The following is a 24060-nucleotide window of genomic DNA, read 5'->3' on the forward strand; positions in this document are numbered from 1 at the left end:
ATGTCAGTATAAGGCAAATCTGGCCGTACAGTGTCCAAAAGAAGCACATAACCCCCACCCCCTCCACTGCCCCGTTACCTTGGTACAAGGTCAGGCCACCAGTCTCCAGGTCAGGATCTGTGGAGACACAAAGGCTGAGGTGGGCCAGAAAACTGTCATGCAGCATAGATGGAAATTCTGTCTGGAACCCCCTCTGTTGCCCTTTGTCCTACAAGATGTTTTTAAAGTGGGCATGTTTATGTTCATGCACAGAAGTCTGATGCAGGTATGTACAGGGGTGTAGGAGACACTACATTTCTGGTGGGGACAGGGACAACCTTGAGGACTTTCCAGCGATCTTATACAAATCGCCCATTGTGTGAGAACGCCTGGGTAGACGAATACAATCACATAGTTTTGAAGTGAAATATTGAGAAAGGCATGCATGTAGTCACAGTTTGCAAGTATACGTAATTGTTATTTACATTCACAAAGTGATTGGACCAAATGTAAAAAAAAAAACATGTTTATGAATCTCGCATCTTCATGCACCAAGCAAACAAAAGTGGGATAAAAAATGGACGAATAAACTAAATGCTCTTGGTGAGATTCCTAAACCTCAGCATGCAATTGGCCTAATTAGAAATGATTTTTTCTTGCTGCAGGTATCTATAATAAAATTATGAACTTGAAATTGAAGAACCAAATAATTTCTTTCACAGCGGACGACAAATTGTTTCACTATTGCCTGTAGGTCAATTGAGTCCATCATATCTTTATGTATATTGCATATGGCAACATGATTCAGTCTTTTCTGGGGCATAAGTTTTCAGTCAGCGGAGATCACTGAAGCTTCTCTCAGCCTCAAAAGAAGATACTGGAATATTTAAAAGAATCTGCAGTAGTTTCTCAACCTATGAAAAGAAAGCTTTCTCTCTTGGATGCGTTTTTCGGAGTATGTCTGCCAGCTCTGGGATTGAAGAGTACTTGAACATAGTAGATAATATAGTTAATTGAGGTTTGAGAGGCAAAGAGTCCATTTCTTTATACTGAGCAATAGAGCATGCCACTGCCTGTTAAAAGCATCTGTTCAAGTTTTTCATATGTTTGGATGCCTTCCTGGTCAAAACGCTGAGTTAGATGAACATAAACTGTATCTAAAAGTTCAGAGTACTGAGGGCGATAGTAGTCCCCCACGGTTACAGGATGAAAACTTCCTGCTGCTCCATCATCTATTCTTTTACGGATTTGCCGCAGTCGTGACACTTCAGTGGCATTAAGATGGTACTTAGCAGTCATGTGGTTAGTGGAATCGTGCAGACTGTTGAACGACTCATCACTACGAAGCTTCAGTATATCACTTTTTGCTACATTCACAGCAGTCAGGGTAGTTTTTTAGGGCAGTGCAGGATAGGTTTTAGGGTACAGGATGGGGAGGTCAGGTAGTTTTTAGCTCAGGGCGGGGGTAGGTTTTAGGGTACAGGGTGGGGGTCGGGTAGTTTTTAGGAGAGAGCGGGTTAGGACTCAGGGCGAGGGTGGGTAGTTTTTAGGAGAGGGCGGGTTAGGGTTCAGGGCGGGGGCAGGGGGTCAGAGTACTTTTTACAGCAGTGCAGGGTAGGTTTTAGGGTTCAGGACGGAGAGGTCAGATAGTTTATAGGACAGGGTGGTTTAAGTTTTAGGGTTCAGGGCAGGAGGTCAGGTAGTTTTTTAGGACAGGGCGGGGTAGGTTTTAGTATTCAGGGCCAGGGCGTCGGGGTCATTTTTAGAACAGGGCGGGGTAGGTTTTAGGGTACAGGGCGAGGTTGGGGGTGGTTAGTTTTTAGGAGAGGGCGGGTTAGATCTTAGGGTTCATGGCAGGGGGCCAGGGTAGTGTATAGGGCAGTGCTTGGGCAGGGTGGAGTATGGTACCAGGTGCGAGAGGACAGGGTGGGAAGAATTTACCACGTATGTTCCTTTACCAAACAACGAAATTCGCTGTAAAGGCAAGCATGGTAAAGCATGCATGTGTTGTTCATCATACATCCCTCATACCAGTGTAGGGTGTCAGCACTTTACATTACACAGAGACAATCATCATATGTGTGTAAATCAGTGTATAGGAAATGTTACATAAGACAGAGGACTACAAGGTGTAGGAGTCACAGGTCCTCCATACTGGTAGCAGGTATAGTTTAAGAGTGCCCTGTCTGGAAAAGTGCAAGCTCTGAATTTAAAACAACACCATGGTTGGGGGTTCTCTTTAATAATAAGAATTGATTTTCACTCAAATGAACCTGTTTTGCAACATTAAGTTCATGAAAAACTGGGGAACAATCATAACACTATAATCTATACCTTGCAGTTTGTATTGCTCACTGTTCTATATTAGGTTTTATCTTATAAACTGCAAGGGACAAAAGAATCTCTCTGACAAAAGCAGTAACCCACAGACCTATTCACATTATATGCACTTTGTGATCTGCAATTTAGTTCTTTGCAGCAGGCACATTAACCCTGTGCACTAGTACTATTTTATGATGACTAAAAACTTCCACTAGACAGAACTTCAATCTCTCTCCGGGAAGACCATTAATCACCGGATTGAGATTTGTACTGTTGCCTGAAAACTGTTGGGGCAAGTAACATCCAGCAGGTGCTTTCTAAGCCATTTCAAGCACGGATGTCACCTCAGGGGACTATAATTAGCAGTTGAGACGCCGGTGACACGGAGACAGACGGCGACAGAAACGGGGCCCTAACAAACATTGTTGCACAGTGTTCCACCAGCGTGCCAAAGCCTGCCCTGCTCACATCTTACAGTGAATAACCAATACTTTATTTAAAAAGGGAGATGCTCGGCAACACAGCACTATTTTAAAAAAGAAAGGGCAATACTTTATTTAATTTCCCAAACCTCCTTACCTTATTCAAATCTTGTAGCTGTCTTCAGGGTAAAGGGCGGCAGGAACGGATTTCAGAAAGCAATCAACAAATGGCCTCTACCCCTTTGTTTTCAGAAGTGCAGACTGCAGGCAGCTGTGGATGTTGGCCGCAAGGTGCGAAAGAATTCCTTGTGTGCTGCAGCACAACTAAAGGGCAAAGGGTGAGTGGCCTTTGTGATGTCACCATTATGCTCCGACCATCAGATTGGTCGAGGTAGCTGCAGGCAGGTCACAGGTCAAGTGCAGGGCCAGTATAAGTTGCGCTTCGGCACGCTAATGGCCCTGCAAATCAGATAAGAGAAGGGGAAATCATTTTGTCCCCTCGTTCCCCCTACCCTTGTCCCCCGTGTCCCCCCCACTCCAAAATCTGGGGGGGATATATCCCCTGCGTCCATCAAACTTCCTACACCCATGGGTATGTACCTAAGTGCCGGACTGTTTACGCAGGCTTGGGGCCTGCAATACAAAATATTGTTCTGTACTCCTTACATTCTGTTCTTGTGATTCTGAGGAACAGAACATGATGCAGAGTAAGTCATCCATAGCTTTTGCAGAATAGCAGCTGATATTGAAATTAAATCAATACCACTAAAAGTTCAAGAAGATTAAATTAATAAAAACAGAGCATAATTACTGGATTAAAGGGCACAGGCTGCGAGCCGATGCTAAGCTATCACTGTGCCCAATCTACTAACTAAAATTGACTATTTTTTGAAGATGACATATGATCAGTTGATACTGCTAAAACATATTTGCACTTTGCCAGTGATTATTTTATCACAAGAAGCAAATACGTTGTAGAGAAATTTATTCAGTAGGAGAGTTCAAGGGCTTCAATTTCCTCTAAATGTCTGGTCAGAAGGCAGCTTTGTATTTGATGGTTGGCCTGTCTCTACTCTTCTTTACCTTTACAATTCATATGCAGTGTCTTATACCTAGCAGTAATAGTTTGATGTGTAATGGATGGTACGGCATCACTCAGCCAGGTTTCTGGTACAAAATGTAGTGTAATCAGGGTTGGAACCCCTTACAAAATCCTTGTTACAGAAATGTTTGTTCAGTGTTTTACTGTAGGAAGCTGGCTCTGTATATACTGTATCAAAATGAGATATAGTGTGCACAGTGTCCAAGGGTTCCCCAGAGGCTGAAATAGATACAACAAATGCTCTATTTGTGGTAGTGTGGTCCAGCAGTTAGGCTTATCAGAGGGTAGTGTTAAGCATTTGTTGTACACACACAAGCAATAGAAGCAACACACACTCAATGACTTAACTCCAGGCCAGTAGGATTTTATATAGAGAAATATCTTTTATTAATTTATTTTTAGAACCACTTGATTCAGTTCACAGGTAAGTACATAAAATAAAAGGTACTTTGCAGATATACGATCACGACTTTGAATGGAATGAACAATGTATACAGTTTTTATCAAAATGGCAAAAAGCTATTTGGACACAACAGTTCCTGGGGAAAGAAACTATAGTACAGTTTTGCAGGTAAGTAGATGACTTACAGTTCTTATCTCCGGGGTTTAGGTAGTCTGTCGTTCGGGGTTCAAGTTAACACCAAACACCCACCACCAGCAACATGGGGACGGTCGGGTGCAGAGGGCAAGGAGGAACCAAATTAACGTGGGCTCCTATGGAGACAGGTGGTACTCGGGGTTCAGTCAGCCATCAGGTAAGTGGGTAAGTGACTCGGAGGGCAGACCAGGGGTTTTTTAGAAGAGCACTGTAGAGGCCACAAGTAGGCACCAAACACACACCCTCAGCAAAAAAGAGGCTGCTGGGTGCAGGGTGCAAACAGGGCGTTGGGTTTCCAGTGCTGGTCTATGAGGAGACCCTTGGGTTCACTCAGAGGCTGCAGGCAAAGTCCGGGGGGATGTCTCGGTCACACCGCTTGCTGAGCGATGAGGCACAGGGGGTCGGTTTCTCCAAGGCCTGGGGGTGGCAGGTGCAGTGTGTTCTCTAGGCATTGGATATATTCGTCTGGAGCTCGCAGTCATGGGGGTCCTAGGAATTCCCTCTTCAGGCATCGTTGTGGAGGGGTGGAGAGGTCAACACAGGGTGGGCACTTGCTAACAATCGCCTGAGACCCTTTCTTGCTGGGTGGACCACCTGGACATGGGCCGTGGGTGTCGGGTGCAAAGGGGCAGGACTCACGCATCTGGAGTGCGGTGGGAGTCCTTAGTTGTAGGTTTCTTTAGACAGAGCCGGTGTCCTCTGGAGCTCTTGGTCCTTTTGGGTGCAGGGCAGTGCTCTGGAGTTGGCAAAGGTCACTGGGCCCACCACTGGTTTTTGTGCAGGTTCTTTGAAGCTGGAGAAAGTCCGGTAGGGCTGGGGCCAAAGCAGTTGACATCTTCCTCCTTCTCTGCTGGGGGTTTCAGCTTAGCAGTCCTTCTTCTTGTAGGTTGATAGGAATCTGGTGAGCTGGGTTCAGGGAAGCCCTTAAATACAAGATTTACGGGCGTTACAGGGTTCAGATGGCAATTAGGGGTGTTACAGGGGGTCAGAGGGCAGTAGCCAATGGCTTTTGTCCCTGAGGGTGGCTACACCCTCCTTGTGTCCACTCCCTTTGGGAAGGGGTGCACATTCCTATCCCTATTGGTCACTGTCCTCCAAACCAAGATGGAGGATTCTGCAGGGAGGTGGTCACTTCAGCTCTGGACACCTAAGGGGTGGTCCCAGCTGAAGTGGTCACTCCTCCCTGTTTTCCTTAAGTTTCCCACCAAACTAGCCACCCCAAGTGGGGGCTTGTCAGGGGGTGGGGGCAGGCATCTCCACAAGCTGGAGTGCCCTGGGGCATTGTAACACGAGGCCTGATCCTTTGAGGCTCACCGCTAGGTGTTAGTTCCTGCACACCTCCCCCCAGAGCGGGCTTTGTCTCTGGCTTCAGAGAGCACAAAGGCCCTCACTCCATGGGGTCAGAAACTCATCTGCTAGTGGAGGCTGGCACAGATCAGTTAGTCCTACACTAGAGGAGTGGGTAAAATACAGGAGCCAACTCTAAGATGCCCTCTATGTGCATTTTTTTAATAAATCCCCGACTGGCGTCAGTGGGGGTTTGTTGTGCTGAGATGTTTGATATCAAACTTCCCAGTATTCAGTGTAGCCATTATGGAACTGTGGTGTTCGTTTTGACAAACTCCCAGACCATATACTTAATATGGCACACTGCACTTATAATGTCTAAGAATGGATTTAGACACTGTAGGGGCATATTGCTTATGCAGCTATGCCCTCACCTTTGGTAAAGTGCACCCTGCCTTAGGGATGTAAGGCCTGCTAGAGGGGGTGACTTACCTATGCCACAGGCAGTGTTTTGTGAGGATGGCACCCTGAGGAGGATGCCATGTCGACTTTGCCTTTTTCTCCCCACCAACACACACAATCTGCAATGGCAGTGTGCATGTATTAGGTGAGGGGTCTCTTAGGGTGGCACAACACATGCTGCCGCCCTTAGGGATCTTCCCTGGCCACAGTGCCCTTGGTACCACTGGTACCTTTTACAAGGGACTTATCTGTGTGCCAGAGGTGTGCCAATTGTGGAAACAATGGTACATTTTTAGGGAAAGAACACTGATGATGCTGGTGTCTGGTTAGCAGGATCCCTGCATGCTCTGTCAAGTCAGCATTAATATCAGGCAAAAAGTGTGGGGGGGGTAACTGCAACAAGTGCTAATTTCCTACATTTACCATTCAGAAAAATGAAGTTGAGAAGTTATGGGGGTTTGCGTGGTTAAGAGAGTAAGGTGGGCAAAGCAGGAGGTTCAGGTGGAAAGGTTGAAGGGTTAAGATCAAATTTAAGCATGCTTAGAAGAGACTTTACGAGGTTAAGGGCAGGGCAGGTAAGTGAGTGGGGAGTGTGTGTTGATGAACATAGTTGGAAGTCCTTCTGGGGAGAAGGGAAAGGGAGAGGAGGATGCCTGATGTACAGTGTGTTTGAGAGCAAATGAAGAGGGAGGGGTGGATGAGAGATGTAAGATAATGTAGAGAGTTGATCTATAAAGGGGTGATCTGATAGAGACTTCTAGCTGCAGATTCCTTACCTTTGAATTCCCTGGTGTCAGCTTCAAATATGGAATATTTTGCTGAGCAATACCCTGTGCGCACGATCGGGTGGCGTTGTTCAGATCAGCATGCATCGTTTGGCTCCTCGTAGTATCGTTGGGGCTGTCTGTGACGTCATGGTCGCCTATAAAGGCACCACCCCGGCACACATACGTCAGTTGTTTTCCTTCCACACCAGTTAAGCGCAGGTCCGGGACGAGCCACCCTCTGCCTTTTTTGGCAGGCTTTTTTCATACCCTTTTGTCGAAGAAATTTTTAGTCTATGTGAAATGTCCTTGAGGAAAACTGGGTTCAAGCCTGAGGCACCTGCCATCGTGCCATGTCAGTGGCGGACCCCCACCAGGTATGTCTCTGGTCTCGACAGAGACCACAACTCGAAGTCGTCTTCCGACTGCCGGACCATTGCCCCAAAAGCTTTGAGAGAGTGGTCTCTGGAGCTCATGGCAGCCCTGCAGTCGACGTTGGTAGGCACGTCTCCTAGGAGGTCACGTCCCGCTCGAGGAGGCGGTCACGGGACCACTCCAGAAGCCCAAAGTCCTCCTTCTCATTCGAGGTCCTCAGGGCACTCAGGGAAGAGGCACAAAAAGAAGACGTCCAAGCGGACTTCGACTTTGCTATGCCCGTTGGCCGACAGGGCATCAAGGGAATGTCGATGTTCCGAGCATGGTTCCGCGGAGCTGATGCCAGGGCCAACTTCACGTCTCCCCCCGCCCCTATCCAGGAGCTGGACCGACCCCCGCTCAATTCAAAGAATTTTACAAAGCCATGGGCCTCATATTTGAGCTAGCTGTCCCCGTTGGTGGGTCCCTTCCCAAGCCAGATCTCACAGTAGTGACAGATGCGTCACTTCTGGGATGAGGGAGCTATCTGGGAGAGGTGGAGATCAGAGGTCTCTGGTCTCCGGTGGAATCTGGACTCCATGTCAACTTACTGGAGCTCCGGGCAATCCGACTGGCATTGAAACCATTTTTCCCTGTTGTAAAAGGGAAGTCAGTGCAAGTGTTCATGGACAGCACCACCACAATGTGGTACTGCAACAAGCAGGGTGGTGGGGTTGTGGCCCCCGTGTCAAGGGGCTCCACATCTCTGGACATGGCTGGAACAGTAGGGCATAATCCTGGTGGTTCAGCACCTGGCAGGTTCCCTGAACACCAGGGCGGATGAACTCAGCCGTCGATGCCTAGCGACTCACGAATGGTATCTCCACCCGGAGGTGGCGCAAGGACTTCAGCATAGGCCTTAGTTAGATCTGGTCGTCTCCGCAGAGAAGACTCAATGTCAGCAGTATTGCGCCTTGGAGTTCCCAAGGCGGCAATCGCTCAGCGACACTTTTCGTCAATGTGAAGTTTAGCCCTCCTGTACGTCTTTCTGCCCATACCTCTTCTGCCCAGAGTTTTCAAGAAGATCAATAACGACTGGACCCAAGTAATCCTAGTGGCTCCGGACTGGGCACGGAGAGTGTGGTATCCTGAGCTTCTCAAAATGAGCATAAATCCTTCAATCAAGTTGCCCCTTTGGGAGGCTCTTCTGCCGCAGCAGCGGAGGAAAGTTCCCCACCCGAACCTGTCAACTCTGCGTGGAGATTGAGCGGCAGTAGTTGATGGCTTTTGACCTTCCTACGGAAGTCTGTAAAGTTATTTTGGCAGCCAGGCTTCCCTCCACTAAAACGGTATATGCCTGCCGTTGGAAACGCTTTGTATATTATTATACTGAAATGTCTATTGATCCTCTTTCTGCTTCTCTTTCTGATATCCTTCTCTTTATCCTATCTCTTTCCCAGCAGGGTTCTGCCTTGGAAACTCTCAAGGGCTAGCTTTCTGCCATATCGGCATTCCTTCGGCTGCATGATCAGCCTTCACTTTTCAAATCTCCCATTGTACATAGATTCCTCAAAGGGCTTGTACATATGTTTTCCCCTACGCCCTTTGTTATGCCCAAATGGGACTTAAATATGGTCCTTCCATTTCTTATGTGTGCTCCCTTCGAGCCCTTGCACAATTGTCCCATCCAGCTGCTCACCATCAAGACGTCTTCTTAGTGGCAATAACATTTGCCAGGAGGGTGAGTGAGATGCAAGCTCTGTCATCAAAGCCACAGTATTTCATTATCTATCCAGGAAAGGTGATACTCGGAACTCGCCAAGGGGGTGACCCCATTTCATATGGGTCAAAAACATCACCCTGCCCACCTTATTTGCTCCACTGCATCCCTCTAAGGAAGAGGAGCGACTCCACTGACTGGACCCAAAAAGAGCATTGTTGTTCTACATTGACCGCACAAAAGAGTTCCGGGTAGATGACCAAATCTTTTTGGGTATGTGGGAGCAAAGAACGGTCAGTGTAGGAAGTTAGCTCTGTAAGTAAGAGATCGTGTGCACAGGGTCCAAGGGTTCCCCTTAGAGGTAAGATAGTGGCAAAAGTAGATCATTCTAATGCTCTATTTTGTGGTAGTGTGGTCGAACAGTAGGCTTATCAGATGGCAGGGATAAGCACTTGTACACACAGGCAATAAATGAAGAACACACACTCACAGACTTAACTCCAAGCCAATAGTTTTTATATAGAAAAATATATTTTCTTAATTTATTTTAGAACCACAAGATTTGAAGTAAATACATAAAATGCAAGGTACTACACACAGGTAAGTAAGGAACTTTGAATTAGAGTAGTAACATACACAGTTTTAGTTAAAATGGCAATAAGCTATTTTAAAAGTGGTCACAGTGCAAAAATCAACAGTTCCTGGGGAAGGTAAGTATTGGTTAGTTTTTCAGGTAAGTAAGGCACTTACAAGTTCAAGTTTCTAGGCATAGGCAGCCCTCTGTTGGGGGTTTAAGGCAACCTCAAAGTCACCGCACCAGCAACCCAGGGCCGGTCAGGTGCAGAGGACAAAGGAGGGCCCAAAACACATAGGCACCTATGAAGAGCAGGGGTGCTCTGGTTTCAGTCTGCCAACAGGTAAGTACCTGCGTCTTCGGAGGGCAGACCAGGGGGGTTTTGTAGAGCACTGGGGGGGGAGACACAAGTAGGCACACAAAATACACCCACAGCGGCGATCTGGTGCAGTGTGCAAAACAGGCATCGGGTTTTGAATAGGAATCAATGGAGGGACCCGGGGGTCACTCTAGCGGTGCAGGCAGGGCACAGGGGGCTGCTCGGGCCAGCCACCGACTGGTCTAGGCAGGGGGTCACCTGAGGGTCACTCCTGCACTGGAGTTCAGTTCCTTCTGGTCCTGGGGGCTATGGTTGCAGTGCTTGGTCCAGGCGTCAGGTTCCTTGTTACAGGCAGTCACGGGCCTCTGGATTCTCTCTGCATGCGTCGCTGTGGGGGTCCAGGAGGGTCGTCTCGGGCTGCTCACGAGGTCACAGTCGGCTGGGAATCCTCCCTGTGGTGTTTGTCTCTGGAGCTCGAGCCGGGGGCGTCGGGTGCAGAGGGTGAAGTCTCACGCTTCCGGCAGGAAGAGTGAAGTCTTTAAAAGTTGTAAAGTTGTTGCTGTTTGTTAACAGTGCCGCTGTTCTCAGGAGTTTCTTGGTTCTTTGGGTTTCAGGGCAGTCCTCTGAGGCCTCAGAGGTTGCTGGTCTCTGTCAGTTGCATCGCTGTGCAGTTTTCTTTGAGTCTGGAGACAGGCTGGTAGTGCTGGGGCCAAAGCTGTTGTCGTCTCCGTCGTCTCTGCAGGGCTTTCAGGTCAGCAGTCCTTCTTGTTGTAGGTTGCAGGAATCTGATTTCCTGGGTTCTGGGGTGCCCCTAAATACTGAATTTAGGGGTGTTTAGGTCAGGAGGGCAGTAGCCAATGGCTACTGTCCTGTAGGGTGGCTACACCCTCTTTGTGACTCCTCCCTGAGGGGAGGGGGCACTTCCCTAATCCTATTGGGGGAATCCTCCAGTCTCAAGATGGAGGATTTCTAAAGGCAAGGGTCACCTCAGCTCAGGACACCTTAGGGGCTGTCCTGACTGGGGGGTGACTCCTCCTTATCTCCTCCAGCCTTGCCGCCAAAAGTGGGGGCAGTGGCCGGAGGGGCGGGCATCTCCACTAGCTGGGGTGCTGTAACAAAAGGCATGAGCCTTTGAGGCTCACCACCAGGTGTTACAGTTCCTGCAGGGGGAGGTGAGAAGCACCTCCACCCAGTACAGGCTTTGTTCCTGGCCACAGAGTGACAAAGGCACTCTCCCCATGTGGCCAGCAACTCGTCTGGTTGTGCCAGGCTGACAGAAACTGGTCAGCCTAGCACTAGGATTCGGACTGGTATTCAGGGGGCATCTCTAAGATGCCCTCTGGGTGCATTTTACAATAAAGTCCACACTGGCATCCGTGAGCATTTATTGTGCTGAGAAGTTTGATATCTAACTTTCGAGTATTCAGTGTAGCCATTATGGAACTGTGGAGTTAGTGTTTGACAAACTCCAAGACCATATACTCTTTATGGCCACCCTGCACTTACAATGTCTAAGGTTTTGCTTAGACACTAGGGGCATAGTGCTCATGCACATATGCCCTTACCTGTGGTATAGTGCACCCTGCCTTAGGGCTGTAAGGCCTGCTAGAGGGCATCTATCTGCTGCGCATTGGCCAGGAAGCAGCCTCCTGAGGGCTTGAGGGCACATTCTACCAGGGGCAAAGCTGCTACCACTGTGCTACTTCGGGGCGTACCAGTCCTGGATATCTGTCAGGCAGCAACGTGGGCCTCCTTGCACACGTTTGCAAAACATTACTGCCTGGACAATCAGGTACAGAGAGAGATACTTTGCCCGTGCGGTCCTACATGACTTTTTATTGTAATTAGGGGTATCCGCAGCCCACCGCCAGGAGTTTATGGCTTGGGTATCTATTCAAAGGTAAGGAATCTGCAGCTAGAAGTCTCTATCAGCTGAACAATTTACTTACCTTCGGTAACACATTATCTGGTAGAGACTCTATCTAGCTGCAGATACCGTACACTCACTAATGCCTCCCCGCTTTGCAGATATGTCTAGTGGGATTAGGGTTTATCCCTTTCAGGGCCCTACTTTTGCACAGACAAATGTTGGTTCTGTCCATAACTCTACGCTTCTGGCGTGGAAGTTCGTGGGTAAAAGAACTGAGGTACGAGTGCCGGAATTGTGCCTTTATAGGCGACTGTGATGTCACAGATAGCTCCAACAACGCTGACGACGCCACCCGTCGCTGAACGCCGCACATTGATCCGAACAACGCCACCCGTTGGCGCTTGCAGGGTATTGCTCAGCAAAAGATTATGGATTCGAAGCTGATGCCAGGGAATTCAAAGGCATGGAATCTGCAGCTAAACGGAGTTTCTACCAGATAATGCGTTACCGAAGGTAAGTAACTTGTTTGTTAATGTATTCATTGGTTTGTTGCTCATTTGGAGTGTAACACTGAATGATAGACTTGAATAATTTAGATTCAGTAAAGAAATATAAAGGTTCTTGAACCTTTAGAATCCCTATGATGTTGGGGAAAAAAAGATGCAAATTTTGCGTGGATAGTTTATGTGAACAAAAGGCAATGAAGGCCTAAGCTTGAAATGCCCCAAGTAGCCGGGAAAAGGCCTGGCAGCAAAGTGGTTAAGGAAATGTCAGATTCTGAAGTAGTTGGGTATATGTGGTGTTCAGTAAAGCAAAGTTGTCACTAATCTGTGGGGTCAACCTGGGTGCCTGGAAATCCCATGGAAACAGCAGAACCTTCAGTAATGTGTGTGATCAGTATATCCAAAAGTGGTGTCAACACTATGCTTTAGAAATAGCAGAAATCTCAATATGGGATCTAAAAAATCTACCCAAGAGGGGTTTTACTGCAAATCTGCAGAAAATACAGAGCCCACTTAGTACTTTGAAGTGGTGTTATTGTTGTATAGTGCCCTCTAGGCAATAGAAATGGTGATTGCTCATGTAAGACTAATACTTTCATTTGTAAAACAAAGCAATTATATTATTCTAATCACCCTCAGTAACTATATTTGCATCTCAGAGCTTAATATATAACACCAGTATAACAAACTATAAAAACTATTCCTTAGTAACCTGAAATTGTTGGTTTTGTTTGATAAATGAAAGTTGCGTAAACACATGTCCTGTGTTTATTCTCTTACGAGACTGAATTGTGTTTTGTCTTGCTCATATTCTGTAGGCTTTCAATACTTTCATTGATGATATTTTTGCATTCATTATCACAATGCCAACATCCCATAGACTGGCATGCTTTCGGGACGATGTGGTTTTCCTGATATATCTTTACCAAAGATGGTAAGTCTATTTTAGTTTACTTCTTCCTTCAGGGCTATTGTAATAGTTTATATGAAATGATGTTATCACCATCTTTCTTCCACTTCATCAGTTGTCATGGTTCTTGATACTGGGTTATTTATTATAGTTTCTGTAAAACTCTGTGGTATCCCCTGTGTAGTAATAATGCACTTGTGGCGAAATGCAAGGAGTATCTTATCCAGGTGATTGGTTGACACCTGTTCGGTATAAGTCAATAAGGACTCTCAATGAAGGACCACACGCCAATTATGAATACAATTTAGCTTTACTAGAATTTCAGGGAAATGTATGAATTTAGTACTTCAACAATGGCAGAATAAAAATAGCAGTAAAGAGCATCATATATATATATGAGTACACTACAAAGAGCATCTATGTATATATATGAGCAAAGAGTTCATTGACAGATATAAGCTTGGAATAACTGTATACCAAAATGTGTTACATTACGATGTTCAGGAAGTAAAATATAAACAAGTTGAATACTTCAGATAAGCTTTGATTTGCTGCACACCAAAATGCATGTTTCAATTACTGCAGCAGGCTCACACTACGATGTTCAGGAAGCAAAATATAAACGAGCTGAATTCTTCAGGTTAGATTTGCTTAACTGCATACCAAAATTCACACTACGATGTTCAGAAAGCAAAATATAAACGAGCTGAATACTTCAGATTAGCTTTGCTTAACTGCATACTAAAATTCACACTATGATGTTCAGAAATCAAAATATAAACAAGCTGAATACTTCAGATTATAAACACAGTGCAAGCATAATAATCAATCATAATAATAGAGCAGAGAAACAAAGGCCTTTCATCCCTCGGTGAAACTTAACTTAGTCCACGAAATGCTGGGAAGCCCTCTACTGCCCGCTTGGACCTCTCTCCCCCTCGAGCGTCACGGTCTCTGAACAGCACACCAGGGAGGCATTACTGGGTCTAAAGATGACAGTTTTCACAACTCCATCTGCGAGCTTCAATTCCCTCACCCGCCTTTTAGTTTTTAAATAACCTGAAGCTTGGATTCTATCTTTTACTGTGGTCTCGTTCTCAAGGTTGAGACTAAATCTCCTTCACAACCTGTATCTTAGACATGCAGCTGCGAATGAGTTTATCTACGGAATGTCATAAAAAAAAAAAAAGCTTGAAAGCGAACATCTTGAACTTTTCCACGTTGCTCTGGCTTCATCAAGCTCATCTACACTGTTCAAGCTAATTAACACTTCACGTCACAATGTCTTCCGCACCTTTCCCTATACTGATCACTCCACCCCTTAGATGAGCGCGATGCATGCGAAACAAGAATCATTTATTTTGGCGCTTCGCTAGATAAGTTGCTATGAATACTTGTTAGCATTATTCTAAGCGCCTGCATCTTAGTATAAAGTTGGTTTGTGCGTACATATAGTCTACATAGTATAATCATTAGCATGACACAGACAATCAATAACCAAATTAGCGGATGTAACACTATATTTAGCGTCTTCGTAGCTCCTGGTGCCCAACCTAAGAAGATGTCATACCAATGGTGCTCATTTACTTGCTGGATGCGTGAAGCAGTGTGCATTAACTGTTTGGCGTCTATGGTCATCTGTATGGCGGTATCCTTGGTATATTTAGCCGCCATGTCGAATTTAGCAAATGTGATTTGTGCGTAGCGCCTGATTGCCTCTAGTCTAGGCAGCTTCACAACAAGCGGGATGTTCCATTCTAACTATGCTTGCATTTGCGTCTGTAATGTGGTTGTGGTGAACTTAGTCGGTCGGTATAGGATGTGAGTACTTATGTCAATAATCCTGGTAATATTGCACGTACACATTACCTGCTCTCTGGTGGTTTGTACAAATCCGTTAATAATTAAGGGATGATTAGTAACGTAACATATACTCTCTGTTCCTATCTGATATAAGTCTGTGCCGTTAATAGGATAAGGTAACCATTCATATTCTCCTGGTATTGGGTGAAGGCATGGATCTAGCACCCGTCCAGTGTGGGTACATACCCACCCCTTAGACCAATCTGCACATCTAGTGGGATCTACGGTGTGATTTGTTTGATCAATCCACTTTTTGTCAGTATGAGGTATCCACCATTCTTCACCTATCACTACAGGGAGCAGTATAAAGGGGCACTATATTTCAGGAGGAAGATCACTTCTAGCTATATCAAAATGAGCATAACACATTTCTCCCTCACAATGAAACTGTATGGGCTTTACCCATATTTCCTCAGGCAAATGCAATTGTTGTCTCCAATATTCACCCTGAATCTGTCCCCATTCCGCTTTGAAGTCTACATACTGTTGATTAACAATGCCTTGCCATAGTATGCACTGAATGCCTTTGGACACTGTTTGCATGCTTTGAAAGCTTTTTCCAAATTGTTCGTAAGTGAAATTATGCCATTGCCAATCATAATATAACCCACGCAGAACCTTCCATACTTCTTGTGAGTGTGTTGGCCCCCATTGTGAAATTACTTTTATGGCCTCCCCCGTACTATACCCTGTTGAAGATAGCTTATTCCTAATGGCTTCAATATCAAAAGCATTCAGGGCCCCTACCCCAATTCCGGTGGCCTCGGCTATCAAGGATCCTAGATCTCTTCTGATGCGTAACTTCGGCATGGGCCATAACTGTAGTGTCCATGGTGTGCATAATGGATCATACTTAGAAACATTCCCCTTGGCAATAGTTATCTGTAACACAATATGGTTAATTATGCTTGCATGCAAAGCTTGCTTACATCCTATTCTATATCGAACTATGGAAACATTGCCTAAGTTGCTAACCATGCGTCTTTTGGCTACATAAAACATAAAGGCGGGCAGTTTGGAGTATCGAACTCCTTTGGTTCCATTGTTCATTGTAACAACCACCATATGTCCTGGTAAAATATTTTGTTTGTTGGAACAATCATAGGGTTTACACGGATATGCCTGTACTGGTGTAAAAGGTACAATGGTATCACAATATTTACATATCATGTTTAGCGTATAATTCAAAGTCTGTGCTGTTCCTGGCATCCCCTGCAACTCGTTCAGTCCGTTACCATGTCGGATTTGCTGTCCAGTTACCTTCCAGGTTACAGCTTTGGCAGCCATCCACTTGCCTCCAGGTACCTTCACTTTGCAAAGTGAAACATTTCCCTGGTCATCAGTTACGTTAGCGGCTTGAGGTGCACAAGTGACATGAAGGTCCGTAACGACATTCTCTGTTATATTCGGTCGGACCCATACACTTCTTCCGGTTATAATCATGACCGCAAACAGGAACCACGTCATCGATGCAGATGTCATCATTCACGACCGTGGGGTAAGTCTCACTGCAGGTACAAATACAGGTAAATTAGAGTTCTTCAAAAGTACAATATACATACTCCCCACCCCTGGATGATGCACGCATACTCTTCTTCCTGTGCTTCCAAATCCTCCCTCACCTCTCTGGGTGTTATCGGGGGGGGCAGATCTTTCTTCAATGTGGGGGGTATACGCTTGTTCACAAATCAATTGAGCAAGTCTGTCATGTGCTTGATACGATACAGTAGCATCTCCTTGGTTCAGTAATACTACTTTAACCTCTCCTCTAAAATCTGGGTCTATGACTCCCCCTAGCACCGACACTCCCTTGATGGCTAGGCTGGATTGAGGGGCAATTCTACCATATGTTCCAGGTGGTACTCTTACTCCTATTCCTAGGGGAACAGTCTTCACCTGTCCTATGAGTATTTCTCCATCCTCTGGAGCAAACCGGTCCAGTCCTATACTGCCAGAGGTAGCCTGTAAAGGTAATCGAGCTCAAGGGTCTGTTTTCCAGACAATCATTGTGTGGGTGATTTCTTTATCATGCCCTGTCATCCGAATGAAAGGAGTCTGCTGCCCAACTGGTCTATTGTTCAATTCGAACAAGGCTTTGTCTAAATTACTACTCCATCCTTTTAGAGTCTGATGTGCTGCTAACTTTTTTTTACTGTTCTTTCAACAATCCGTTATATCTCTCAATCATGCCTGCAGCTTGTGGATAATAACTAAGGTGTAAAATCCACTGAATTCCCTGTTCCTGCGCCCAATCCTGCACTGTTTTCCCTGAAACGTGTGTGCCCCTATCTGTTTGGATTTCATCAGGTACCCCATAATATTTTATCAGGTAGTTTAGCCCTCGCAAAGTGGACTTCTGATCTGCAGACTTACAGGGCATACCCAACATAAGGCCAGAGTAGGTGTCCACCATGGTCAATACGTAGCTTTTTCCTCCTTCCTTTGGTAGCGGCCCGATATAGTCCAATTGCCACACCGGAGCAGCTGCAGTTCCTCTTCTGATATGGCCGCTAGGCTTCTTTTGCAGTGGCATTTGTCTTATCTGGTTGCATGTGGGGCACTCCTTTCCTGCTTGTTGCACATGTTCTTTAGTAACTGGAATCTGTCGTTTCTGTGCCCATGCATAAGTGCCATTCTCTCCTAGATGTGCAGATGTTGCATGGGCCCAGTTTGCTAGAGCAGCCTCAGCCTCCTCATTGATGACCACTGTTCGTGTTTTGGCCATCTGATCTGCGGTGTTGTTGAATAGAGATGCAAATGAGGTGTCCGATGGGCAATGGGCATCCACATGTCCCACATAGATTTGAAATTTTTGCCCTTTCTCCCACATCTCTTCCCATAGCTGCTCGCCTCCCCAAATGGGGATGCCTTTGATTTTCCATCCATCCTTGCGCCAAGTCGGGCCCAGCTTACTAGTCCTGGGTAAGTGGCCCAGCTGTCAGTGTACACAAATGTTTTTTTCTCCAATGGGGGCCTGTTCGATGACTGCTGCTACCCCCTGTATTTCTGCAAGCTGGCTTGATCCATTATCTCCTCCTCTCAGCAACAGCGTTTCTGTAGCAGGCTGGAACGCAACTGTTTGCTATTGCCTTTTTCCTTGATGGTACCGGGCGGTGCCATCTGTGAACCATGCATTTTGCTGTTGTTCTTCAGTGAGTTGTTCAAAAGGTGGGGCTTTTTTAAATGGTGAGGACTCCATCTCAGATGGCTCTGGCGAGGGGACCATTGCCTGTAAGTCCGCTGCCCCCAGCATATCTTCTTGTAACTTCAACACTCCTGCTGGCCCCGGTTTTGCCCTCTGCTGCAGATACCATTTCTACTTTACGATGACAGACTCCTGTGCCCTGCCTACTTTAGTGCCAACCCCTTCTTCTCTTATCCAGCCTAGTAAGGGGACCCGTGTTCTTAAGGTAACCGGCCAGTCACCAGTTATGCGTTCTGTTTCTACTAATGCCCAATATGCTCCTGCTAGTTCTTTTTCTAACGGGGTGTAATTGCTCATGGATGGTGTTAATCTCTTTGACCAGAATCCTTGTGGCACTCTCTTTTTTCCCTGTCTCTGCCATAAGCTTCACATCGCTACATCATCCTGTACTATCATTTCAGCACAAACGGGTCTCCTTCTGTGATGGGACCTAACGCAAAATAATTCTGTAATGCGTCTTTTGCTCCCTCAAAGGCCTCTTGCTGTTCAGGTCCCCATTGGAAAGGGTGCTTTTTTCGTGTGACTTGATTTAATGGTCTCAGTATTAATCCTAAGTGAGGGATATGTTGTCTCCAGAATCCCATCAAACAAATAAATCGTTGTGCTTCTGCCTTAGTTGTAGGAATCTTTAGCTGCTGTACCGTATCAATCACTTTCTGCGGTATTCTTTTTACCGGTCCTGACCAAATAGCACCCAGGAATTTCACCTCTTGTGCCGGGCCTTGGACCTTTTTCGGGTTAATAGCCCATCCCCTCTGCTGTAAGTATTCAATTAACCTTTCCAGTGTGTCTGAGACTTGCTCTTTAGTTTCCCCTGTGATTATGATGTCATCAATGTAATGTGCAAGTCGGGTGTTTCCTGCCAATAAGTTGGCTAAATCTCTGGCTATAAGCCCATGACACAATGTGGGAATATGCACGTACCCCTGGGGCAACTTCCTGAATGTGAATTGTCTGTCCTGCCAGCTTATTGCAAATTGGTCTTGACTGGCCTCATCAATATCAATTGAAAATAAGGCGTTTGCTAAATCAATCACGGCATGCCATTCCCCCACATCTTTACTCAACTGTTCCACCAGTGTGATGATGTCTGGGACTGTGGCTGCCATGGTGGAGCCACTTTATTCAGTTGTCGATAGTCGACAGTCATTCGAAAGGTATCATCTGGTTTCTTCACGGGCCATATGGGAGAGTTAAATGGGCTCACAGCCGGCCTTAACACGCCTGCATCTAACAGCCCCTGAATGGTTTCTGAAATCTCTTTATGACCTCCGGGTATGCGGTACTGTTTAATGCACACCGGCTCCTTTGGAGGAGGCACATGTAATGGACTCCACTTTGCATGCCCAACCAGAACTGTCCTAGATTTCTTTATATGTACGCTTCTCATACCAAAAGTAAATGTTCCCCATTGCGTATCAATAGTTTTGCCTAGTAACAAATCCATGCCAATAACTTATTCTGGTACTTCGGCTATTAATTCTTCTGCCGTGAACGGGGGTCCTTTGCCAATTGACAATTTGAGCTTAACAGGTATCCATTAATAATCACATCCTTTCCTGGCAGCCTCTTTGGGTTTCCATTTATCAAAGTTACTTCCGCACCTGTATCGAGCAGTGCCATAACATGTTGTGTTCCTTTGTGCCAATAAATGATGAGAGGTACATATGGCCGCCTGTCCCCGGGGCTTACCTCTTGCACTGCTCTGACCCCCGGGGTTTGGTATGACCTTCATAATAAGGGGTCTGGGACTTCCCAGCCATCGCTGGACAAGTCGGGATATAGAGTTGAAACAGGCACCTTCCTATTTTTCCCTGATTCTGTTTTTTTCCTTCTCAGACTCTTCCATGGGTGGTGCTGAGGGCTGCTTCTCATAAAATGCCTCCTTCTCTTTCTGTCTACGCTGCAATGCTTTCCATTTATTAAGCAGATAAGGGGTAGGCTTCCCATCTATCTCCTCTTTCTTCACCCCAGCATTCAACAAATCTATCCACATTTGTCATCTGGTCACTTTTATTGTAGATTCTCCTCCCTTATACTTATTGTCCTGCCCCACTGCTCTTCCTGATTTTTGTCTGTCAAGCCCTTCCAATTGTGCCATTAATAACACCACATCCCCCACTGGTCTTCCCTGAGCGGGTCCTAGAAGAGCCAACAAGGCACCTTTCATATGCGGATGGGCATTTCTGATTAACCGTGCCCTGATCCCTGCTGTCACGGGTTCAACATCAGGTCCTAAAAACTGTTGGGAATACACTGCATTCTGCATCCCCATTTCTCGCAGTTGTTCATTTGCCTCTGAAATCGTACGCCAAGGGCCCCAACTCTCTTCCACATCTACAGCAGTTGGGTACAATTGCTTCACTCCTTCCATCAACCAACCCATTAGGGAGAAAGCTTGTTGCCCCTGTGCACCTCGTAACCATTGCCCTAACATGGCATGTGTAGTTACTGATTCCATTTTCAAAAGTTTAGTTGGTGACAAATATGTACCATCTGCTCCAGTGTCCCACAATCTCACCAACCATTTAAACAAAGGCTCTGCAGGTATCTGCCTAAACATACGAGTTATCTCCAACAACTCACTCTGTGTATAATCTCTTACCAAATGAGAATTCTGTATTTGCCCACCATTCACTCCCTTTGATTTATTTTGCACGATTGGACGTACCTCCATTACACTTCCCTTTTCACCTTCAATTTCACCTACACGTCGTTCTCCACTTTCAACTCCACCTAGTTCTGTTACACGTACTTCCACCTCATCCTCCCAATTCCAGTCATTATCATTATCCGAGACTGTTCCATCCCAAGTATAAGGATCCCAGTTTTCTTTGCGTACCAATGCCCTCACTTCCACAGCTGAGGGTATTTTAGGCTTCTGCCTACTCTTCTGTTTTGCTACTCGTACTGCTAATGCGGTGCACCTTGCCTCCATTGATCACCCCTAGTCACTACACTTTCTATAGTTTCTTTCATAATTAACTGCCTTTCCTGCAAGGCTGCAATCTCATCCCGCAGTTTTCTTATCTCTGCATCTTGTGTTAATGTTTTCCTGTATACCGTACGGAGCGCAGACAGGAAAAGCCATCCCACTTGCCCTGCTGCTTTCAGCTCCAGCTTCGCCCCTCTTAGCTTCACAATCTCAACCGCATCTTCCACTAAGAGAGGAGTCACTTTCTCATCTAATACCTCCCATAACACCGGCGCTGCCCACCGGTTCAGGAGTCCTGCCACACCAGAGAACGGGTCAGTTGCTAACCACCCAGGAATGGATCTGGCTTCTGCCCCATGCTGCCTTCCGCTCTCTGCCTCACTTTTCTTACGTCCCCAAAGAGGCATTATTGACTTATACCCCACTCCTGCTACCAAAATGTCTTATCCAGGTGATTGGTTGACACCTGTTCGGTATAAGTCAATAAAGACGCTCAATGAAGGACCACACGCCAATTATGAATACAATTTAGCTTTACTAGAATTTCAGGGAAATGTTTGAATTTAGCACTTCACCAATGGCAGAATAAAAATAGCAATAAAGAGCATCTATATATATGTGAGTACACTACAAAGAGCATCTATGTATATATATGAGCAAAGAGTTCATTGACAGATATAAGCTTGGAATAACTGTATACCAAAATGTGTTACACTACGATGTTCAGGAAGTAAAATATAAACGAGTTGAATACTTCAGATAAGCTTTGATTTGCTGCACATCAAAATGCATGTTTCAATTACTGCAGCAGGCTCACATTACGATGTTCAGGAAGCAAAATATAAACTAGCTGAATTCTTCAGATTAGCTTTGCTTAACTGCATACCAAAATTCACACTACGATGTTCAGAAAGCAAAATATAAACGAGCTGAATACTTCAGATTAGCTTTGCTTTACTGCATACCAAAATTCACACTACGATGTTCAGAAAGCAAAATATAAACAAGCTGAATACTTCAGATTATAAACACAGTGCAAGCATAATAATCAATCATAATAATAGAGCAGAGAAACAAAGGCCTTTCATCCCTGGATGGAACTTAACTTAGTCCACGAAATGCTGGGAAGCCCTCTACCGCCCGCTTGGACATCTCTCCCCCTTGAGCGTCACGGTCTCTGAACAGCACAACAGGGAGGCAGCACTGGGTCTGAAGATGACAGTTTTCACAACTCCATCTGCGAGCTTCAATTCCCTCACCCGCCTTTCAGTGCTTAAATAACCTGAAGCTTGGATTCTATCCCCTTCCAACATTTTCTAGTTATGTTATCAGCATATGTTTCTTGGCTGCTCTGCCATTCCCTGGCCATTGTTTTCATTCCATCTTTTACTGTGGTCTCGTTCTCAAGGTTGAGACTAAATCTCCTTCACAACCTGTTTCTTACACATGCAGCTGTGAATGAGTTTATCTACGGAATGTCATAAAAAAAAACAAGCTTGAAAGCGAACATCGTGAACTTTTCCACGTTGCTCTGGCTTCAGCAGGCATCACGCTCATCTACACTGTTCAAGCTAATTAACCCTTCGCGTCACAATGTCTTCCGCGCCTTTTCCTATACTGATCAAGGAGGAAGATGAAAACCGTAGCAGATGAACAATGCAGTCAGCAGATAACCTGAAATGATGTTTAGATTTTTCAGCAGTGCCTCTGCTTGCCAGTCAGAGGCAACATACGACTCCACACTAATGCCATTCTGCTCTGGAAAGGACAACTGAAGCTTATGTAGGTACCACTTCTGTCCGCTGATGTTAGTTCCTTTCTTTCCACGCCACCAGGTGCAGATCTTGATCTACCTTTCATCTCTTTGAAACCGCTTTTCCCCTAAAGAATAAAGTGTGGAAGGTAAATGTCACTTCCCAAGATGGTAGGATGAAAACCCTGTGAGGGCTGTCCGTGACATATCTTTATCAGGTTTGCCTGTGGTGTCTAGGTTCAAGTCACAACTCTGAGGGCTACAGTGATTGTGCATTGATAAATCTGAGTGGCATACAAGACCACCAGGTGAAGTTATACATCACCAAGCATTGTAAAGACACCTTGTGACCAGTCCAGCACCCAGGATTGGTCTCTGTCCTGTTCCCAGTCTAGAAGTCGCAGGAGTCGATCTCAAGGGAACTCGTCATTGTGATCCAAATATTTGAGTAAGATGAACAAAAAAGATTTTAAAAAAATCTGAGTGGGACTCTGCCTCTTCTTGCCACTTTTGTTTGCCTGAGAAGGTAATAGGGTATTACCATGCCTCTCAGTCTTTCTCCAGAAGGCAGTCACCATCAGAGCCCATACCGCAACTTGTCCCTGCACAACCTGAGTTTTAGGGGCTGTCTGCGACACTGAGACAAATTGAAGCATTTCATGAGTCCGTGATTCAACTTTCAGATCACTTCAAACTCCATTTGGCATGCCTGTGGTCCCCAAGGAACCAACAGCTCCCCCCCCCCCCAAACTGGTATACCTCTACCGTGTTTGCCCTAGATGCCAGTTAAACCCTCCAGACACGTTACCCGTGCCTGTACAGACTCCAGCTCCACATCACATCCCATGCTGGTTACTGGAACATTGACACTGATGCTGACTCCATTGATGTCGGATTAAGAGGTGCTCTTTATGCTGTCGGACTCCGAGGCAACCCCACTACAACATCGACCAAGTTCTGCCGAGAACCTGCTTAGTGACACCTCCTCTGCAGGGCAGATCTTACGTGTTACATTTCCTGTTCGGGGCAGATTCCAATAACGTCTATGATATAGGTGAATAAATTGCCCAACTCTGTCACAAGGAAAACTGGTACGGTGACCTCTGGGATGCCAGTGG

General features: G+C 45.9%; 1 protein-coding gene across 1 annotated transcript in view; it reads left to right on the forward strand.

The window, feature by feature from the left end:
* CLPTM1L (CLPTM1 like) overlaps window positions 1–24060 on the forward strand; it is a 1089711-nt gene that overhangs the window by 1026036 nt on the left and 39615 nt on the right. Inside the window, exon 16 of the mRNA XM_069219638.1 lies at window positions 13095–13210. Within this exon, the coding sequence (XP_069075739.1) occupies window positions 13095–13210 (116 nt within the window). The remainder of the gene's footprint in view (window positions 1–13094; window positions 13211–24060) is intronic.

This window comes from Pleurodeles waltl, chromosome 2_2 (genome assembly GCF_031143425.1).
Source record: "Pleurodeles waltl isolate 20211129_DDA chromosome 2_2, aPleWal1.hap1.20221129, whole genome shotgun sequence".
In the NCBI taxonomy this organism is placed as follows: Eukaryota; Metazoa; Chordata; class Amphibia; order Caudata; family Salamandridae; genus Pleurodeles; species Pleurodeles waltl.